Here is an 18,223-nt window from a genome sequence, read left to right as displayed (position 1 = left end):
AGCATACTTCTTTTTGATAAGGGTTCAAATTTTGGCTCACTACATTCAACCTAATTTAGTGATGGATAATCAAGGATCCCAGGTTTGTGAATGTTCGTATGTGTCTGTTTATAATACTGTATCATATTCTGACTCACTGCATCAGTGCTTTGGTCTTGCGTGAGTGGTCATCAGGGTTCATGTGTCTGTATTCATCAGCCTCTTTGTCCAGTGAGAATAGTTCAGACTGCAGCCGGTTACGGAACGTTGGTAGTGTCTCCCGGATGTGATTGGTCAGTTGCTATGGATACAACAGAGGTATCATACAACTCACTGCTAGGTTATGTTTATATATCCACATAGAACTTAGGTCATATTTATAGAGACCTTTGGGTGCCTGTGTGGTGATTTGCAGTTGCAGTAGAAACACTGCCAAGCTGCAGTCTAACCTAGCTGTTCTGTTATTTATACTCCATCTCAGTCTCGTTCTATATATCACTCTCACTTGGTTGAGGACCCTCTGCAGGTAAGGTGTGCCCATGTGGTCGGCCATGTGCTTGTAAGCTGGATGAGACAGGAAAAACACCCGCTCTGCAGTGATAGCCGTACTGATGTCCTTCTTCCCCTCGATGTCCTTCTGACTGCGATTCACCACTCCAATGTAACCTACACCGATCCCACATACAACCCCGAGTCCAAAAAAGTTGGGACAAAGTACAAATTGTAAATAAAAACGGAATGCAATAATTTACAAATCTCAAAAACTGATATTGTATTCACAATAGAACATAGACAACATATCAAATGTCGAAAGTGAGACATTTTGAAATTTCATGCCAAATATTGGCTCATTTCAAATTTCATGACAGCAACGTGGGCGGCACGGTGGTGTAGTGGTTAGCGCTGTCACCTCACAGCAAGAAGGTCCGGGTTCGAGCCCTGTGGCCGGTGAGGACCTTTCTGTGCGGAGTTTGCATGATCTCCCCGTGTCCGCGTGGGTTTCCTCCGGGTGCTCCGGTTTCCCTCACAGTCCAAAGACATGCAGGTTAGGTTAACTGGTGACTCTAAATTGACTGTAGGTGTGAATGTGAGTGTGAATGGTTGTCTGTGTCTATGTGTCAGCCCTGTGATGACCTGGCGACTTGTCCAGGGTGTACCCCGCCTTTCGCCCGTAGTCAGCTGGGATAGGCTCCAGCTTGCCTGCGACCCTGTGGAACAGGATAAAGCGGCTAGAGATAATGAGAGGAGATGAGATGACAGCAACGCATCTCAAAAAAGTTGGGACAGGGGCAATAAGAGGCTGGAAAAGTTAAAGGTACAAAAAAGGAACAGCTGGAGGACCAAATTGCAACTCATTAGGTCAATTGGCAATAGGTCATTAACATGACTGGGTATAAAAAGAGCATCTTGGAGTGGCAGCGGCTCTCAGAAGTAAAGATGGGAAGAGGATCACCAATCCCCTTAATTTTGCGCTGACAAATAGTGGAGCAATATCAGAAAGGAGTTCGACAGTGTAAAAGTGCAAAGAGTTTGAACATATCATCATCTCCAGTGCATAATATCATCAAAAGATTCAGAGAATCTGGAAGAATCTCTGTGCGTAAGGGTCAAGGCCGGAAAACCATACTGGGCGCCCGTGATCTTTGGGCCCTTAGATGGCACTGCATCACATACAGGCATGCTTCTGTATTGGAAATCACAAAATGGGCTCAGGAATATTTCCAGAGAACATTATCTGTGAACACAATTCACCGTGCCATCCGCCGTTGCCAGCTAAAACTCTATAGTTCAGAGAAGAAGACGTATCTAAACATGATCCAGAAGCGCAGACGTCTTCTCTGGGCCAAGGCTCATTTAAAATGGACTGTGGCAAAGTGGAAAACTGTTCTGTGGTCAGACGAATTAAAATTTGAAGTTCTTTATGGAAATCAGGGACGCCGTGTCATTCGGACTAAAGAGGAGAAGGACGACCCAAGTTGTCATCAGCGCTCAGTTCAGAAGCCTGCATCTCTGATGGTATGGGGTTGCATTAGTGCGTGTGGCATGGGCAGCTTACACATCTGGAAAGACACCATCAATGCTGAAAGGTATATCCAGGTTCTAGAGCAACATATGCTCCCATCCAGACGACGTCTCTTTCAGGGAAGACCTTGCATTTTCCAACATGACAATGCCAAACCATATACTGCATCAATTACAGCATCATGGCTGTGTAGAAGAAGGGTCCGGGTACTGAACTGGCCAGCCTGCAGTCCAGATCTTTCACCCATAGAAAACATTTGGCGCATCATAAAACGGAAGATACGACAAAAAAGACCTAAGACAGTTGAGCAACTAGAATCCTACATTAGACAAGAATGGGTTAACATTCCTATCCCTAAACTTGAGCAACTTGTCTCCTCAGTCCCCAGACATTTACAGACTGTTGTAAAGAGAAAAGGGGATGTCTCACAGTGGGAAACATGGCCTTGTCCCAACTTTTTTGAGATGTGTTGTTGTCATGAAATTTAAAATCACCTAATTTTTCTCTTCAAATGATACATTTTCTCAGTTTAAACATTTGATATGTCATCTATGTTCTATTCTGAATAAAATATGGAGTTTTGAAACTTCCACATCATTGCATTCCGTTTTTATTTACAATTTGTACTTTGTCCCAACTTTTTTGGAATCGGGGTTGTACACACATACAGACCATTAGTAAAGTGACTCTAAGACAAAGAAACAGTCAATATGCAAAGAAAAGACAACACAAAAAGAACAACAAAAAACTGTTCTGCATACTACATAGAAAGTCTGTACAATCCTGTAAAAAAAAACCCTTAAGCATATTTAGAGAGTGGTCTACAGTAATCTGCATGGAAAATAAGAAAGTACTGTATGTATAATGTGTGTGTGCGTGCATGTGTGTGTGTCTAATGCATTAAAGTGCCAGCACGAAGCATGAAGGCCCAGCACCTGGTCTTGGAGCCTGGGATCATGGCCTATACTGCTTGGCACCAGTTCAGTTCCTATAGGCCAGCTCTGGATGTAACCCAAACCCTGTGGCAGTGGGACTACAGGAAGGGAACTTAGGAACTTGTCTCATATCAACACCATGACCTCATACAGATTTGCTTACTATTAAAAGGCTTCACACACACTACATATGTCCACACATGTCCATACTGATATGACAATATACGAATAGTGCCAGTAAGATGAACTGAAATCACACTGATTGTATTCCAGCCTTTGTTAAGGATTAACTTGGGCCTAATTGCAGACTGATTAAGCAAAGTGTACCTCTGCGTAAGGGAAGTACCCTGTTCTCCAGCACATCTCTGGCATCTGTCCCATCGTCCATCAAGTCTAGTTTAGTGATGACGCCAATGGTCCTCTGACCTGACACAGAGGAACCGAAGATCACGAGAAAACAAATAGAAAGAGAAGAGACAACGGAATTATATAGGAATCCGAGACAGAAAGAAACTCTTTCTCGTATTATTCTGTTCATTCTCACCCTGTGGGTCGACATCTTTGGCCAGTTTGAGGGCATCCGAGTTGGCCAGGTCCATGTTTGCAGGAGTGACAGCTAGGATGAGGCAGTTTTCCTGGCAAATGTACTGCATGATCATGTCTCTGATCTGGTATTCGATGTCTGGAGGCTGATCCCCGACGGGAACCTTAGTGATGCCTGGCAAATCTACTAGAGTCAGGTTAAGAACTGAGAGAGAAAGAAAATTAGAACACATTCATATGTTATACTGTAACTGTCGAAGCTTCAGTGTACGGTAAATGCCATTTTAGAAGATGAATGTTGTCAAGGTGATGTTTGTACCGTTTGGTGAGTAAACACGCAGGTTGATAGGAATGGAGGAAATGCCCTTATTGGCTCCTGTAACTCTGTCTGTCTCTGCTTCGATCTCTTGTCGAACTTCATCGAAATTTGTAAACTTCTTCTTTTTACAGTGCAGGAACTCGGCATACTCTGTGAGAGCCGAAGGACAGATAGGTGAGAAAGAAAAGCAGTAGATGGAAGGTGAAACACAGGAAAAGAAATGAGAGCAAAAAAAAAAAAGGCATTTAACAAATTTATTAAGACGTCGATTTAAAGGGCACATCTTGGGTATATTTAAGAGCAAGATCAATGTAATTCTATTATTTTATATTAAACTTTGGTCAAATATCTGTCACATTTTGCATTTTGTGCAATTTTTTTTTACCTTGCGCAATACCAGAAAAATTCAGTTGAAATCAAGCCATTTGAGGCGAATTGGTCCGCCTCTGAAAAAACTTGGCATTTGGATTTCCCGGCAAACATTGATTTTCGTGACGTCGCGTGCGGGACGCCTCCCTCTGAATCCTACATCAGCGCTGGTTTGTTTATGAGAAAACGACCTGGTGGTTTTCTGCAAATTTCTTCAACGTCATCACGTAATTATTAAAATGATTAACAGATGTGGCGGCACGGTGGTGTAGTGGTTAGCGCTGTCGCCTCACAGCAAGAAGGTCCCGGTTCGAGCCTCGTGGCCGGCGAGGGCCTTTCTGTGTGGAGTTTGCATGTTCTCCCCGTGTCCGCGTGGGTTTCCTCCGGGTGCTCCGGTTTCCCCCACAGTCCAAAGACATGCAGGTTAGGTTAACTGGTGACTCTAAATTGACCGTAGGTGTGAATGCGAGTGTGAATGGTTGTCTGTGTCTATGTGTCAGCCCTGTGATGACCTGGTGACTTGTCCAGGGTGTACCCCGCCTTTCGCCCGTAGTCAGCTGGGATAGGCTCCAGCTTGCCTGCGACCCTGTAGAACAGGATAAAGCGGCTACAGATAATGAATGAATGAGGTTAACAAATGTATCGTAGGAGGGCGTAGCAACACCAATCTTGATGGGATTAGTACTCATTGTTTTCCAAAAGCTGGACAATGAGAGAGAAATGGGAGCGCTTTGTGCGAGGCACCCGAAAAAAACTGGCAACATGCAACAGACCACAGCATCATATGCGGGGCTCACTTCATAAAGCCCGATGACTTTGAGAACTATTTGCAGTGGGAAATGGGCTTCAAGAAGCAACGTGATCTGAAAAAAGACACTTCCATGTGTTAGAATGCCCAAAGCAACACTGTCTCCATTTGTGTCAGCGTCACCAAAGGAGCCAGCCGTGTTCGTCTCCTCTGACAGAAGGCGAAGTGCCGCATCCACTGAGGACCTCGAAGCCGAGGACCAAGCAGAGCCAAGAAAAAGACCAAGAAAATCGGCAATTCACAAGTTGACTGTTGCCAGGGTAAGAAATAAGAGAGACTATACTCTAAATTAGGTGTTCCTGTGTTTGTCTCTCAGTCTGCTGGCGGATCCGCACGTGACGTCACGAATCTGGATCAATCTGGCTCCAGACTCCCTTGGGATTTTTCCAGACGCGTTTTGTTATTTTTTTTTTTTCTGCTGTAGACAGATGGCCTTGTGCAAAATTACCCTTCTGGATGAGTGTGTAAAGGGACATACTTTCATATAAAAACCCCCCACTAAATTGGTCCAGGATATGCCCTTTAACCTTTCATGGAACGGTTGATGGAAACAGACGTGGACACACTGACCTCCAGTGGTTAAAAAAAAAAACATGCATGTAATCAAACTTGTTCAGCTGTCACACACCTTTCCTTTTCCTTCATTGATTATTTAATGCAAAAGCTGATCAAATCTGGAATAGATCACTAGATCACAGCTGAGAAAACATAGTGCGATATTTTAGGGATAAACACTGAGTCAGCAAGTCAGGCTTGTGCAGTGACACAGCAGGGCTGCTTTTACATACTGTACATACTGTATACATATATACAGTATATATATATATATATATGTGTGTGTGTGTGTCTGTGTATCTACCTGAGCTGGAGCTGATTAGCTGTAACACAAGTGGTCTTCGAGTGACAATCCCTGAGCCTCTTGGTAAGAAATCCCTGGGGAAAAAAAAAATAGACAGAGTATTTTTACCACACACACACACCCCTGGAACGGAGCCAGAAAAGACAGCATTCTTTGACAAGGCCAGGCAATGTGTCAGGGATGTGGTGAAACTATAAACCCAATAATACTCACTCCTTATTCCAGACATTACCCTCCTGACTCCCTATATAGGACAGGGTGTACAGGATTGGTACAGGATATAGGGTATACAAAATTAGAGAGATATAAGGCTTTAAACGGCACAGCTCGTCTTTCCCAGAAGCCTCTGCACCAAGTAGTGAGTCGCCATTATTGATGTCACCGATATTCCACTGTATTCATCTCATCTTATCTCATTATCTCTAGCCGCTTTATCCTGTTCTACAGGGCCGCAGGCAAGCTGGAGCCTATCCCAGCTGACTACTGGCGAAAGGCGGGGTACACCCTGGACAAGTCGCCAGGTCATCACAGGGCTGACACGTAGACACAGACAACCATTCACACTCACATTCACACCTACGCTCAATTTAGAGTCACCAGTTAACCTAACCTGCATGTCTTTGGACTGTGGGGGAAACCGGAGCACCCGGAGGAAACCCACGCGGACATGGGGAGAACATGCAAACCCCGCACAGAAAGGCCCTCGCCGGCCACGGGGCTCGAACCCGGACCTTCTTGCTGTGAGGCGACAGCGCTAACCACTACACCACCGTGCCACCCAGATCATAAACTGTAAAGTGAAACTGAATATATCTTGTTCAAGTAGTTATATTTTACTTTTTTTTTTCTACAGATCTATTCCACATTCGTATGATTATTCTGTTGTAATGGACCAGAACCGGCCTTGGCCATCTCGTGGGTGGCCACGAAGAAAAATAAATATCAAGCATTTTCTATTCTAAACTTCTACGTATGACATGTGGATGAAGAGAAAGTTCAAGATGTGTTTCGAAGGGATCACTAAACATGATTGTGCGGAGGTTTTGCTGCACAGAGAGCTTACAGAGTAGCGGTCACGTGATTTCAAAACGCAGTGGTCTGCATGCAAACAAAAACAATGAATTGGATTGTGGTAAGGACGAGCTGATCCCTTTAACAGTCATTAGCATATGGTGTGTGTTCAGTCATCAAGGTAAAATCCAGGACGCACCATTTTGTTAGTCCAAGTTGAAGTTAGTTATTGCTACCAAACATCATACCAAAGAGTGAAACTTCAGCAAATCAAGAGACAACAGTATGCAACAGGGACAAAAGGAAGAAAGAGTCGAAGTTGAATAATGGAATCATGGTGAATAAGGGAATGATGGTGTCCTCGAATCTATGGCATTCACACATTTACACTACTTCGTTTGGCATGTCATTTGGTCAAAAGCAGCTTAAATTGGAGACACAATATAATTAAGGACCAACAATGGTTCTCCAGCAGCCCATGGATGTGAGCTCAATCTTGAGCTTGGAACCATGAAGGAAAAGTCGACCCTGAACCTCTTCTATATCTATAATTAATATCCAATCTTGGGGCAGCACGGTGGTGTAGTGGTTAGCACTGTCGCCTCACAGCAAGAAGGTCCTGGGTTTGAGCCCAGCGGCTGATGAGGGCCTTTCTGTGTGGAGTTTGCATGTTCTCCCCGTGTCTGCTTGGGTTTCTTCCGGGTGCTCCGGTTTCCCCCACAGTCCAAAGACATGCAGGTTAGGCTAATTAGTGACTCTAAATTGACCGTAGGTGTGAATGTGAGTGTGAATGGTTGTCTGTGTCTATGTGTCAGCCCTGTGATGACCTGGTGACTTGTCCAGGGTGTACCCTGCCTCTCGCCCATAGTCAGCTGGGATAGGCTCCAGCTTGCCCCCAACCCTGTACAGGATAAGCGGCTACAGATAGTGGATGGATGGATGGATGTTTACTTCTTTCATCAACATGTTGGTCTATTTTCATTCTGGCTAACAGTTTCCTATATTACCCACAATGCTGTGTTAATGGGAATTCATCTCTACCTAAAGTGACTGATGCAGCAGAGCTTGAATCCTTTTCATCTCTCTCACCTCCTGATCTGTGCACTCTGATGACACACAAAGGCAGGGGCAGACACAGCCTGTCTGAAGGGCCTGTAATAAAAAAGGGCAACTCCTACATGCAATGGGGCTCCTATAGGGCACCTTCTCTTGCACACATCTTCATCAGAATTTTGCACATGTAGGGGAGCCTATAGGGCACTACGTCACATGTTTTCCATTGGGAGAGCAGCCTAGAGGGCACTTCACCATGTTTCCTTGAATGTGGGAGAACCATAACGAATACTGCATCACGTATGCTCCACCCGAAGAGCACCCGAGAGGACGCTTCATGTATTTTCCCCCCAAACATAGGGGCAACCCTAGAGGGCATTTCATCACATTCTTTTTCCATTTGAAGGCAAGACATTAGGGCACATCATCACATTTTCTTCATTCATAAAACACTCCAGAAGGCACTTTATCACATTTTATCTTCCACAGGGCACTTTTACTGTGTTTTTAAACCTTGGGGGCACTGGGAGAAGGGGGAAGGGATAATTAATATACAGCATCAAACAGAAAATTAGCAACTGAATCGGAGTGTTCCTTTTATGGAATAGCAAATGACTACAAGATCATACCAGTAATAGCTACACAATACATCATCACTATACCGGCTTTGGGAATACTGGTATCACAAAGGCCTGCAATATAGAAAAGGAATCTTCTAACAAACCCATATTTGGTGTTTTATGAGCATTTTGACCAATCTTATAGTGTCGAGACATGTTTTCTGTAGGTGTGGTGACACATCATGGCGTTTGTGTGATGCAAAAAATAACAGCATTAATTTTAGTCTAATTAATGCAGGCTAGTCTTTCATGACGCCATGGCTTCACCAGCTTGCTTTAATATATTCCAGGTCATACTGCAATCACAATGTGCAGCAGCATGCTGTTTTGGATCATATCATAATGCTCTTGTTAAAAAAAATAAATAAAAAAATAAAAAATACCCCCCCTCAGTTATCCAAATCGAACAATGCTAATTAATGGATTGTATACAGCCCCGATTCCAAAAAAGTGGGACAAAGTACAAATTATAAATAAAAACGGAATGCAATAATTTACAAATCTCAAAAACTGATATTGTATTCACAATAGAACATAGACAACATATCAAATGTCGAAAGTGAGACATTTTGAAATTTCATGCCAAATATTGGCTCATTTGAAATTTTATGACAGCAACGCATCTCAAAAAAGTTAGGACGGGGCAATAAGAGGCTGGAAAAGTTAAAGGTACAAAAAAGGAACAGCTGGAGGACCAAATTGCAACTCATTAGGTCAATTGGCAATAGGTCATTAACATGACTGGGTATAAAAAGAGCATCTTGGAGTGGCAGCGGCTCTCAGAAGTAAAGATGGGAAGAGGATCACCAATCCCCCTAATTCTGCGCCGACAAATAGTGGAGCAATATCAGAAAGGAGTTCGACAGTGTAAAAGTGTAAAGAGTTTGAACATATCATCATCTACAGTGCATAATATCATCAAAAGATTCAGAGAATCTGGAAGAATCTCTGTGCGTAAGGGTCAAGGCCGGAAAACCATACTGGGTGCCCGTGATCTTCGGGCCCTTAGACGGCACTGCATCACATAAAGGCATGCTTCTGTATTGGAAATCACAAAATGGGCTCAGGAATATTTCCAGAGAACATTATCTGTGAACACAATTCACCGTGCCATCCGCCGTTGCCAGCTAAAACTCTATAGTTCAAAGAAGAAGCCGTATCTAAACATGATCCAGAAGCGCAGACGTCTTCTCTGGGCCAAGGCTCATTTAAAATGGACTGTGGCAAAGTGGAAAACTGTTCTGTGGTCAGACGAATCAAAATTTGAAGTTCTTTATGGAAATCAGGGACGCCGTGTCATTCGGACTAAAGAGGAGAAGGACGACCCAAGTTGTTATCAGCGCTCAGTTCAAAAGCCTGCATCTCTGATGGTATGGGGTTGCATTAGTGCGTGTGGCATGGGCAGCTTACACATCTGGAAAGACACCATCAATGCTGAAAGGTATATCCAGGTTCTAGAGCAACATATGCTCCCATCCAGACGACGTCTCTTTCAGGGAAGACCTTGCATTTTCCAACATGACAATGCCAAACCACATACTGCATCAATTACAGCATCATGGCTGTGTAGAAGAAGGGTCCGGGTACTGAACTGGCCAGCCTGCAGTCCAGATCTTTCACCCATAGAAAACATTTGGCGCATCATAAAACGGAAGATACGACAAAAAAGACCTAAGACAGTTGAGCAACTAGAATTCTACATTAGACAAGAATGGGTTAACATTCCTATCTAAACTTGAGCAACTTGTCTCCTCAGTCCCCAGACGTTTACAGACTGTTGTAAAGAGAAAAGGGGATGTCTCACAGTGGTAAACATGGCCTTGTCCCAACTTTTTTGAGATGTGTTGTTGTCATGAAATTTAAAATCACCTAATTTTTCTCTTTAAATGATACATTTTCTCAGTTTAAACATTTGATATGTCATCTATGTTCTATTCTGAATAAAATATGGAATTTTGAAACTTCCACATCATTGCATTCCGTTTTTATTTACAATTTGTACTTTGTCCCAACTTCTTGCTATTCAAATTTAAAAAACAAAAAGCGGCTAGAGATAATGAGATGAGATGAGACAAACATGCAAACTAGTTCTGAGCGGTGTTTAAACCAAGAAAGAAAAAAGTGCCCTTGGCATGAATGTATTTTGTTCCGTTGCTCCATCTGAGATAAACACACAACAGACTTCTTGGCAAAAACAAACCAAGTACTCAGGCTTCTTATATGTCTTTCCTTAGTTTATTATTATTATTATTATGTAACGCATAATTGTAGGGAGTACACAAAGGAGGAGATTTGTGGCTCTGCTGCAGAAATTCAGGCGATAATGCAGGAAATCAGGGTGTGTGAAGCTAATTCAGAAACACAATCCGAAATAGAGAGGGACCTCCCTCAGGAGCAGACCCAGTTAAAGACACGACAGGGATAAGGAGGTGGAGATGTCAGCATGCAGGACACAGCTTAGCTGGCTCACAGGTAAAGATCAAGGATCACAAAGCTTTCTTGTTGGATCTCTCATTCACTGTGAAACACCACAACATGTCATGTTGTAGTTAGAACCTAATCTGTGTATCGCTTAAACAGTACAGTCGAGATGTTTTGGATTACTTCACCCTGTTTAGTCAGGAATCGACTCTGGCACATCCACATTCCTCCTCCACAATGTGTCGTATTATTAGCCCCGACTCCATTCATTCTCATCACTTGCTCCTGACCTCGACGTTCGGTCCATGACAATGCTTTCATTCAGACCACTGTACCTCTCTTTTTCCTCCTATCTGTCTCTACGCCTGCTCCCACCCTCCATACCCTGCACTATTTGAGTGAGCGTCTATGAAAAGCTCATGTTCGTGTTTGCTGGAGAAGGTCGACTCAGCGAAGCTTGTTTAACGTTTTGCTGAATGGACCCTATGTGTAACAGTATATAGGAGCAGTATCTGTTTTCAAATTAAAATATAGACCCATTATATCTCTCACGTTCATGCTTATTCTCCTTTAAGCAATTCATCCTTTCTCTACCATCACTCTTTCCTTATCTCCTTCGGCTTCTAGTCAACCCTCTCATATCCGCAGGCCTTGATGAACAGTAGGCAAGGACAGATGGCTTGTGGTGCTGATGCACAATGATTTTTCCATCGCTATGGCTACATCTTTTAAATAATATGACTCTGAACAGGGCGGCACGGTGGTGTAGTGGTTAGCGCTGTCACCTCACAGCAAGAAGGTCCTGGGTTCGAGCCCCGTGGCTGGCGAGGGCCTTTCTGTGCGGAGTTTGCATGTTCTCCCCGTGTCCGCGTGGGTTTCCTCCGGGTGCTCCGGTTTCCCCCACAGTCCAAAGACATGCAGGTTAGGTTAACTGGTGACTCTAAATTGACCGTAGGTGTGAATGTGAGTGTGAATGGTTGTCTGTGTCTATGTGTCAGCCCTGTGATGACCTGGCGACTTGTCCAGGGTGTACCCCGCCTTTCGCCTGTAGTCAGCTGGGATAGGCTCCAGCTTGCCTGCGACCCTGTAGAACAGGATAAAGCGGCTAGAGATAATGAGATGAGATGAGATGAGACTCTGAACAGGCCACCACGTAACAGCGTGAATAACGCAGGCGTAAACCGAAGTGTCATTGTACAATGAAAAAGCATCTAATATCCATTCATTCACCTTCAGTAACTGCATTATCCTGATCAAGGTAATGGTGGATTCAGAGCCTATCCCGGGAACGCCGGGCGTGAGGATGGGACACCAGTCCATCACAGAGCACCATGCACTCACTTGTACACTCATTCATACCTAGAGGTAATTTACCGACATGTTTTTGGTAGATGGGAGAAAACTGGAGAACCCGGAGAAAACCCATACAGACATGATGAGAACATGTGAAACAAACAGCTCAGTCAAAAGCAAACCAGGTAACAGGGTTGTAGCATCACTCATCGAGGTGTAATAATCCTAGTGTTGTAGTCAAGACCACCTAAACCAAGACCAAGTCATGACCAAGAACAAAGTGTATCAAGACCAAGACAAGACCAAGACTCTCAGGGGTTGACAGCAAGTCAAGACCAAGACCAAGGCAGGGCGAGATTGAGTCAAGACCAGGACCAGACCAGTGTGTGTGAAGGGAGGAAGGGAGGGGTCACAGCCGTTAACAGGAAGAAAAATTTAAAACTAGCAATGAGTCACACTATTGGTCACATTTGAAGCAGAAAATTTTACATCCAATCACAGTAACGATGTTAACAAATAAATCAGACAATGCATAGCCAATTTAGTGAAATCCCCAGAGTTGTGGTCTTGACCGGTCTTGAAATAAAATCCAGAGTCCTCTGTGTCTGAGACCGAAACAAGACCGAGTAAAAATGCGGTCGATTCCGAGACGAGACCGAGATCTTCAAAAAGTGGTCTCCAAACCAAGACTGGTCTACAACACTAAATAATCCTACAGATGTCTGGGAGGACAAAGTGTAATCTGTGAAATGCTACATTATTCAGTTACTGCTGCAGAGACGAAGCCCCGTTTTGCTTTGTGCTGCTATAAAACAAGGCTTTCGGTGGCCTTATTTCTTACTGCATGTGGGTCACATATTGAAGTAACTAACGCGCTTTCTCTCACACTCTTTTAGAGCTGCTTACAGGTGATGAGTATAAATGATATGAGACACACATACACACGCCTCAGGAACTGCTAGGGTCAACAATAAGAATTCAACTTCTGCTCTGTGTCAGAAACAGTGATCTGAAACAGCTAACCTTCACCTCACTTCCCCACTCCTTAAAACCAAGCATAACAAACAATGGGCTGGTTTTCACTAACAATCCCAGTTTCCTGTGGACAGGCCCAAAACATCGGCAAGGAAATTCTCTTGGCAAGGGAGCATCTTCCGTAGAGCAGCTGTACTCCTCCTCAAAGCAAAGCAACATGGAAGCAAAGGTCTACGAACATACAGATAACTTTCATTTCAGAGCCTAAAACATATGGTGTCTGTTTAAGTCACTTGATTGGCTTACTGTCGATTCCCATCATTTTTATATGCATTTTTGAAATAATTCATCAAATTTCTTTTGAGGAAAGGATTTATCCTGGTCAGGGCTACGACGGATCCAGGGTCTGTCCCAGGAACATCGCGTACAAAGTGAACACACAACCGGGATGGTCAATCGCAGGGCAGTTTGCACAACTACATTCACACACTCATTCGCACTTAAGTGACAACTTAGCATAGCCGTTCTGCCTTTTAATTTACTCTATATGTACATTATATTTCCAAAAGTATGTGGACACCTGACCATCACACCCAAATGTGCTTATTGAACATCCCATTCCAGATTTAGTACCCACTTTGTTGTTATAATAACCCCCACTCTTCTGGGAAGGCTTTCCACTAGATTTTGGGGTGTGGCTGTGGGGATTTGTGATAATTCAACATTAGTGCACAAAAGCATTCACGAGATCAGGTACTGATAATGGTGAAGAGGCCTGGAGTGCAGTCAGAGTTCCAGTTCATCCCAGAGGTGTTCAGTGGGGCTGAGGTCATAGCTCTGTGCAGGACACTCGAGTTCTTCCTCTCCAACTTTGGTAAACATGTCTTCATGGAGCTTGCTTTGTGCACAGAGGCATTGTCATGCTGGAACAGGTTTGCGTCTCTTAGTTCCAACAAAGAGAAATCGTAATACTACGGCATACAAAGACATTCAATACAATTGTGTGCTTTGAACATTGTTATAATTAGCTGTAGCTACTATAAATATAATTATACAAGTCATTATAGAGTCCATCCATCCATTATCCATAACCACTTATCCTGTGCAGGGTCGTGGGCAAGCTTGAGTCTATCCCAGCTGACTATGGGAGAGAGGTGGGGTACACCCTGGACAAATCGCCAGGTCATCACAGGGCCGACACATAGAGACAAACAACCATTTACACTCACATTCACACCTACGGTCAATTTAGAGTCACCAATTAGCCTAACCTGCATGTCTTTGGACTGTAGGGGAAACCGGAGCACCCGGAGGAAACCCACGCAGACATGGGGAGAACATGCAAACTCCACACAGAAAGGCCCTCGTCAGCCACTGAGCTCGAACCCAGAACCTTCTTGCTGTGAGGCAACAGTGCTAACTACTACACCACCGTGCCGCCCCGTTATAGATTCATGCATTACATTTGTTTTTAGTGGATGATTAAACAATCACAAATGTGGCACTAAAACGATTTCAGGTTTTCATTAGTCAAGTTTCCCTGTCTTTTTGCCATAGGGACAGGGACCTTCAACAGATACTCAAATTAAACCTGTCTTCAGGGAATTACATATAAAAAGAATGAACAGATGTATGACAATGTCTTGAAACACTGGCAGACCAAGCTTTCCTTGTTGTTTCCCATCTCTGGAAGTATCTGTGTTGGATATGTCTGTCTATGGCAGCACTGTTGCCTCACGACAAGCATATTCCGGGTTTGAACCTGCCTGTCAAGTGGGGCCTTTGTGTTGCGTTTACATTTTCTCCCACAGATTAGAACTGGCTACACCAAATTACCCATAGGTGTGAATGGCTGTCTGTCTCCCTGTATTAGCCCTGCGATAGATTGGTGACGGCAGCACGGTGGTGTAGTGGTTAGCACTGTCGCCTCACAGCAAGAAGGTTCTGGGTTCTAGCCCAGTGGCCGATGGGGGTCTTTCTGTGTGGAGTTTGCATGTCTGCATGGGTTTACTCCGGGTGCTCCGCTTTCCCTCACAGTCCAAAGACATGCAGGTTAGGCTAATCAGTGGCTCTAAATTGATCGTAGGTGTGAATATGAGCGTGAATGGCTGTGTCAGCCTTGCGATAACCTGGCGACTTGTCCAGGGTGTACCCCGCCTGTAGAACAGGATAAGCGGTTACGGATAATGGATGGACAGATTGGTGACCTGTCCTCTTGCCTAATGTCAGCAGGAATTGACTCCAACTCACCCACGACCAACAACGTATAAGCAGACTAGATAATGTCTATACACGGCTCAAAATTCATGGTGGTCCGGTCGCCCGAGGCGACTTAATTTGTCATTCGGCAGGTAATTCCTGTCCAATTTGAAAATAAAAAATATATATGAAGCGAAGATTCAGACACACCGTCAACTAAAGCCGCCACATATTAAGCGTGTCTGTGTTCATCAATGTGTTTATCGGCAGGACGGAAAATACCGAAGAATTCCAAATCATATTGTGCACGAGTCAGGCCGTCGGTTTTTTCACTACTGCGCATGCATATAACGCATCTCGTTGAATATCGCGGTAATCACATTATCGCCCATTTAAACACGTGTTTTTGTTGTTGTTTACATCTACATCTGCCAAAGCTACGTTGCGATGTGGAATTTTCTGAAAGGTGTACAGAAACCGCCAAAAACGGGGACAAAGCGACCTCGGTCTGGAGAGGAGAAAAAGGCCGCCGATAAAGCGTACGAGAAGGAGAAACAACAAAGGACTTATAAGTAAACGTGAGAGCAGGGTAGGCCTTGGCTGCGATACGATTTTTATGGAATAATTAATTTTTTTCAAGTTGATTCCTAGTCAATATGAAGCTCCTAATGCTTTCTCTCTCGTAAATGGTTAAATACAGAAAGCATGTTGGACATATTTTGGGTGCTATAGTCATGATAGTAAGTATATTCGTTTTCAATACTCATACACCAAGTTGCCAAGTTTTCCAATATATTATTATTTGTTGATATTATATTATGGTGCTCTGTGTCGTGCTCATTTATGTATTTAACAACAGTATCAAAATACTCGGGTCTTGAAATAAATGCACATTAGTCATGAACAATAGTAACTACTCTCTTTTGTGTTATTTTTGACAGAAGTAAAATCCATACATGAACAAATTTTGGCTCGTTGATTTTATGTTTGGCTAGTTACTTTGGAAGGTAACTAGTCCGGCTGGCTGGTGAAAAAAAATATGAATTTCTAGGCCTGCTATATCATCTAAAATGTATGCCAGATGTAAACCTTTTTTTTTTTTTTTTTTTACATTCTTACACTATAAACGTCTGTGATGTTCAGTAAGAATAAGGTGAAGTCTCGATGACTTTGTATGAACATGGCTTGTGGTTCTTGGCTCCTGATCGTTGCACTTGGCAAGAGGAGATGAAGAAGGAGAAGATGCAGCTGCAGACTACAGATGAGTGCAGGATCTCTGCACCTGTTGCCACGACACCGCACACTCAAATCAGAGATGTTCCTCCACGCCTTCAGCGCCGAGAAAGACTGAGACGTGTGAACATCACCTACCTGCCCACGAAGTTTTCCAGGACGGAGGACTTGCCCGCACTCTGTCCACCCACCACAATGATCTGCGGCAGATCCAGACTGCAGGTCCGCCCGAGGACACTGAATGCCTCGTGGAGTCGGTTCACCATTGGAATCAGGTCCTGCATACCCTGGTTCCCCATCATCATACTGGAATAATAATAATAATAATAATAATAATAATAATAATCTCTACTGTGGTCAACAAATCATCCAGAGAGTCTTAGTGGAAATCTGTAGAAGGTGTAGGAAAGACCTGAGTAGTGAAAGCTGTGTTTCCAACAGGCTTTATGCGTTCATAAACCTCTTACTGAAAAGTTATCGTCTGTCTGGTGCATTTAAAATAAGCTAGTTTTTAAAATAATACTCATTGAAAAGGTCTGTTAGCTTACCACGTCCTCGTCTAGAGTAACCTATCCCAGTTCTGGATATTAAGCTGTCCTCCAGCTGTTTGTGTTTATTTTCCAAACCACAGCACTGACACGAAGAAGTTAAAACAAACCTGCAACCGGTAAAAGTCTCCACTTGTGCTGAACTCGGTTCGGTATCGGTTCGGTTCCTCTCTCTCTCTCTCTGTCTCAACTGGAACACTACTGACAGCTAACGGTCCATATTCGCGCATGCGCACACGCCGTCAGACCTGCTAATGCACTACTTGTCCAAACTACTCCAACACTCAGCCTTTTATCAGTTAATATGAGTTTTATAAGCCTTCATTTTCAAACTGTAGCTATGTAAAATTCCTTTAAAGCGTTTTATGACATCAAGGTCGCACACACAAGTGGTGCACAGCCTTTCCTTCAGAGTGACAGTGTGCTGGAGACCAGTAAAAAAAAAAAACCTGACTGGACTCTGAGGCATGCTGTGAATTTTGTAGTGTCTCATCTCATCTCATCTCATCTCATCTCATCTCATCTCATTATCTCACGCCGCTTTATCCTGTTCTACAGGGTCGCAGGCAAGCTGGAGCCTATCCCAGCTGACTACGGGCGAAAGGCGGTGTACACCCTGGACAAGTCGCCGGGTCATCACAGGGCTGACACATAGACACAGACAACCATTCACACTCACATTCACACCTACGGTCAATTTAGAGTCACCAGTTAACCTAACCTGCATGTCTTTGGACTGTGGGGAAAACCGGAGCACCCGGAGGAAACCCATGCGGACACGGGGAGAACATGCAAGCTCCGCACAGAAAGGCCCTCGCTGGCCACGGGGCTCGAACCCAGGACCTTCTTGCTATGAGGCGACAGTGCTAACCACTACACCACCGTGCCGCCCATTTTGTAGTGTTTCCTTCCTATTAAAAATACATTTACATTTATTTCATGGGGGTGGCACAGTGGTGTAGTGATTAGCGCTGTCGCCTCACAGCAAGAAGGTCCTGGGTTCAAGTCCCGGGGCCGGCGAGGGCCTTTCTGTGT

At 44.0% G+C, this 18,223-nt stretch overlaps 1 protein-coding gene across 6 annotated transcripts in view; it reads right to left on the bottom strand.

Annotated features, from left to right (window-relative positions):
- Positions 1 to 17,400, bottom strand: part of dnm3a (dynamin 3a) — an 82,621-nt gene extending 65,221 nt beyond the window's left edge. For 4 of the 6 annotated variants that reach the window (XM_060917559.1, XM_060917564.1, XM_060917563.1 and 1 more), the window contains exons 1-8: positions 17,189 to 17,400; positions 16,779 to 16,946; positions 5,836 to 5,909; positions 3,800 to 3,949; positions 3,482 to 3,685; positions 3,265 to 3,363; positions 485 to 645; positions 138 to 280 (exon numbers count right to left, since the gene is read on the bottom strand). In XM_060917559.1, the coding sequence (XP_060773542.1) occupies positions 138 to 280; positions 485 to 645; positions 3,265 to 3,363; positions 3,482 to 3,685; positions 3,800 to 3,949; positions 5,836 to 5,909; positions 16,779 to 16,945 (998 nt within the window). In that variant the 5' untranslated portion in view covers position 16,946; positions 17,189 to 17,400. Of the gene's footprint in view, positions 1 to 137; positions 281 to 484; positions 646 to 3,264; positions 3,364 to 3,481; positions 3,686 to 3,799; positions 3,950 to 5,835; positions 5,910 to 16,778; positions 16,947 to 17,052; positions 17,073 to 17,188 lie in introns of those variants that run through there. The other 2 variants (XM_060917560.1, XM_060917561.1) reach the window with 2 other exon arrangements.
- Positions 17,401 to 18,223: the final 823 nt, after the last annotated feature.

This window comes from Neoarius graeffei, chromosome 3 (assembly GCF_027579695.1).
Source record: "Neoarius graeffei isolate fNeoGra1 chromosome 3, fNeoGra1.pri, whole genome shotgun sequence".
Taxonomy (NCBI): domain Eukaryota; kingdom Metazoa; phylum Chordata; class Actinopteri; order Siluriformes; family Ariidae; genus Neoarius; species Neoarius graeffei.
This window is presented reverse-complemented; position numbering and strand designations above follow the sequence as displayed.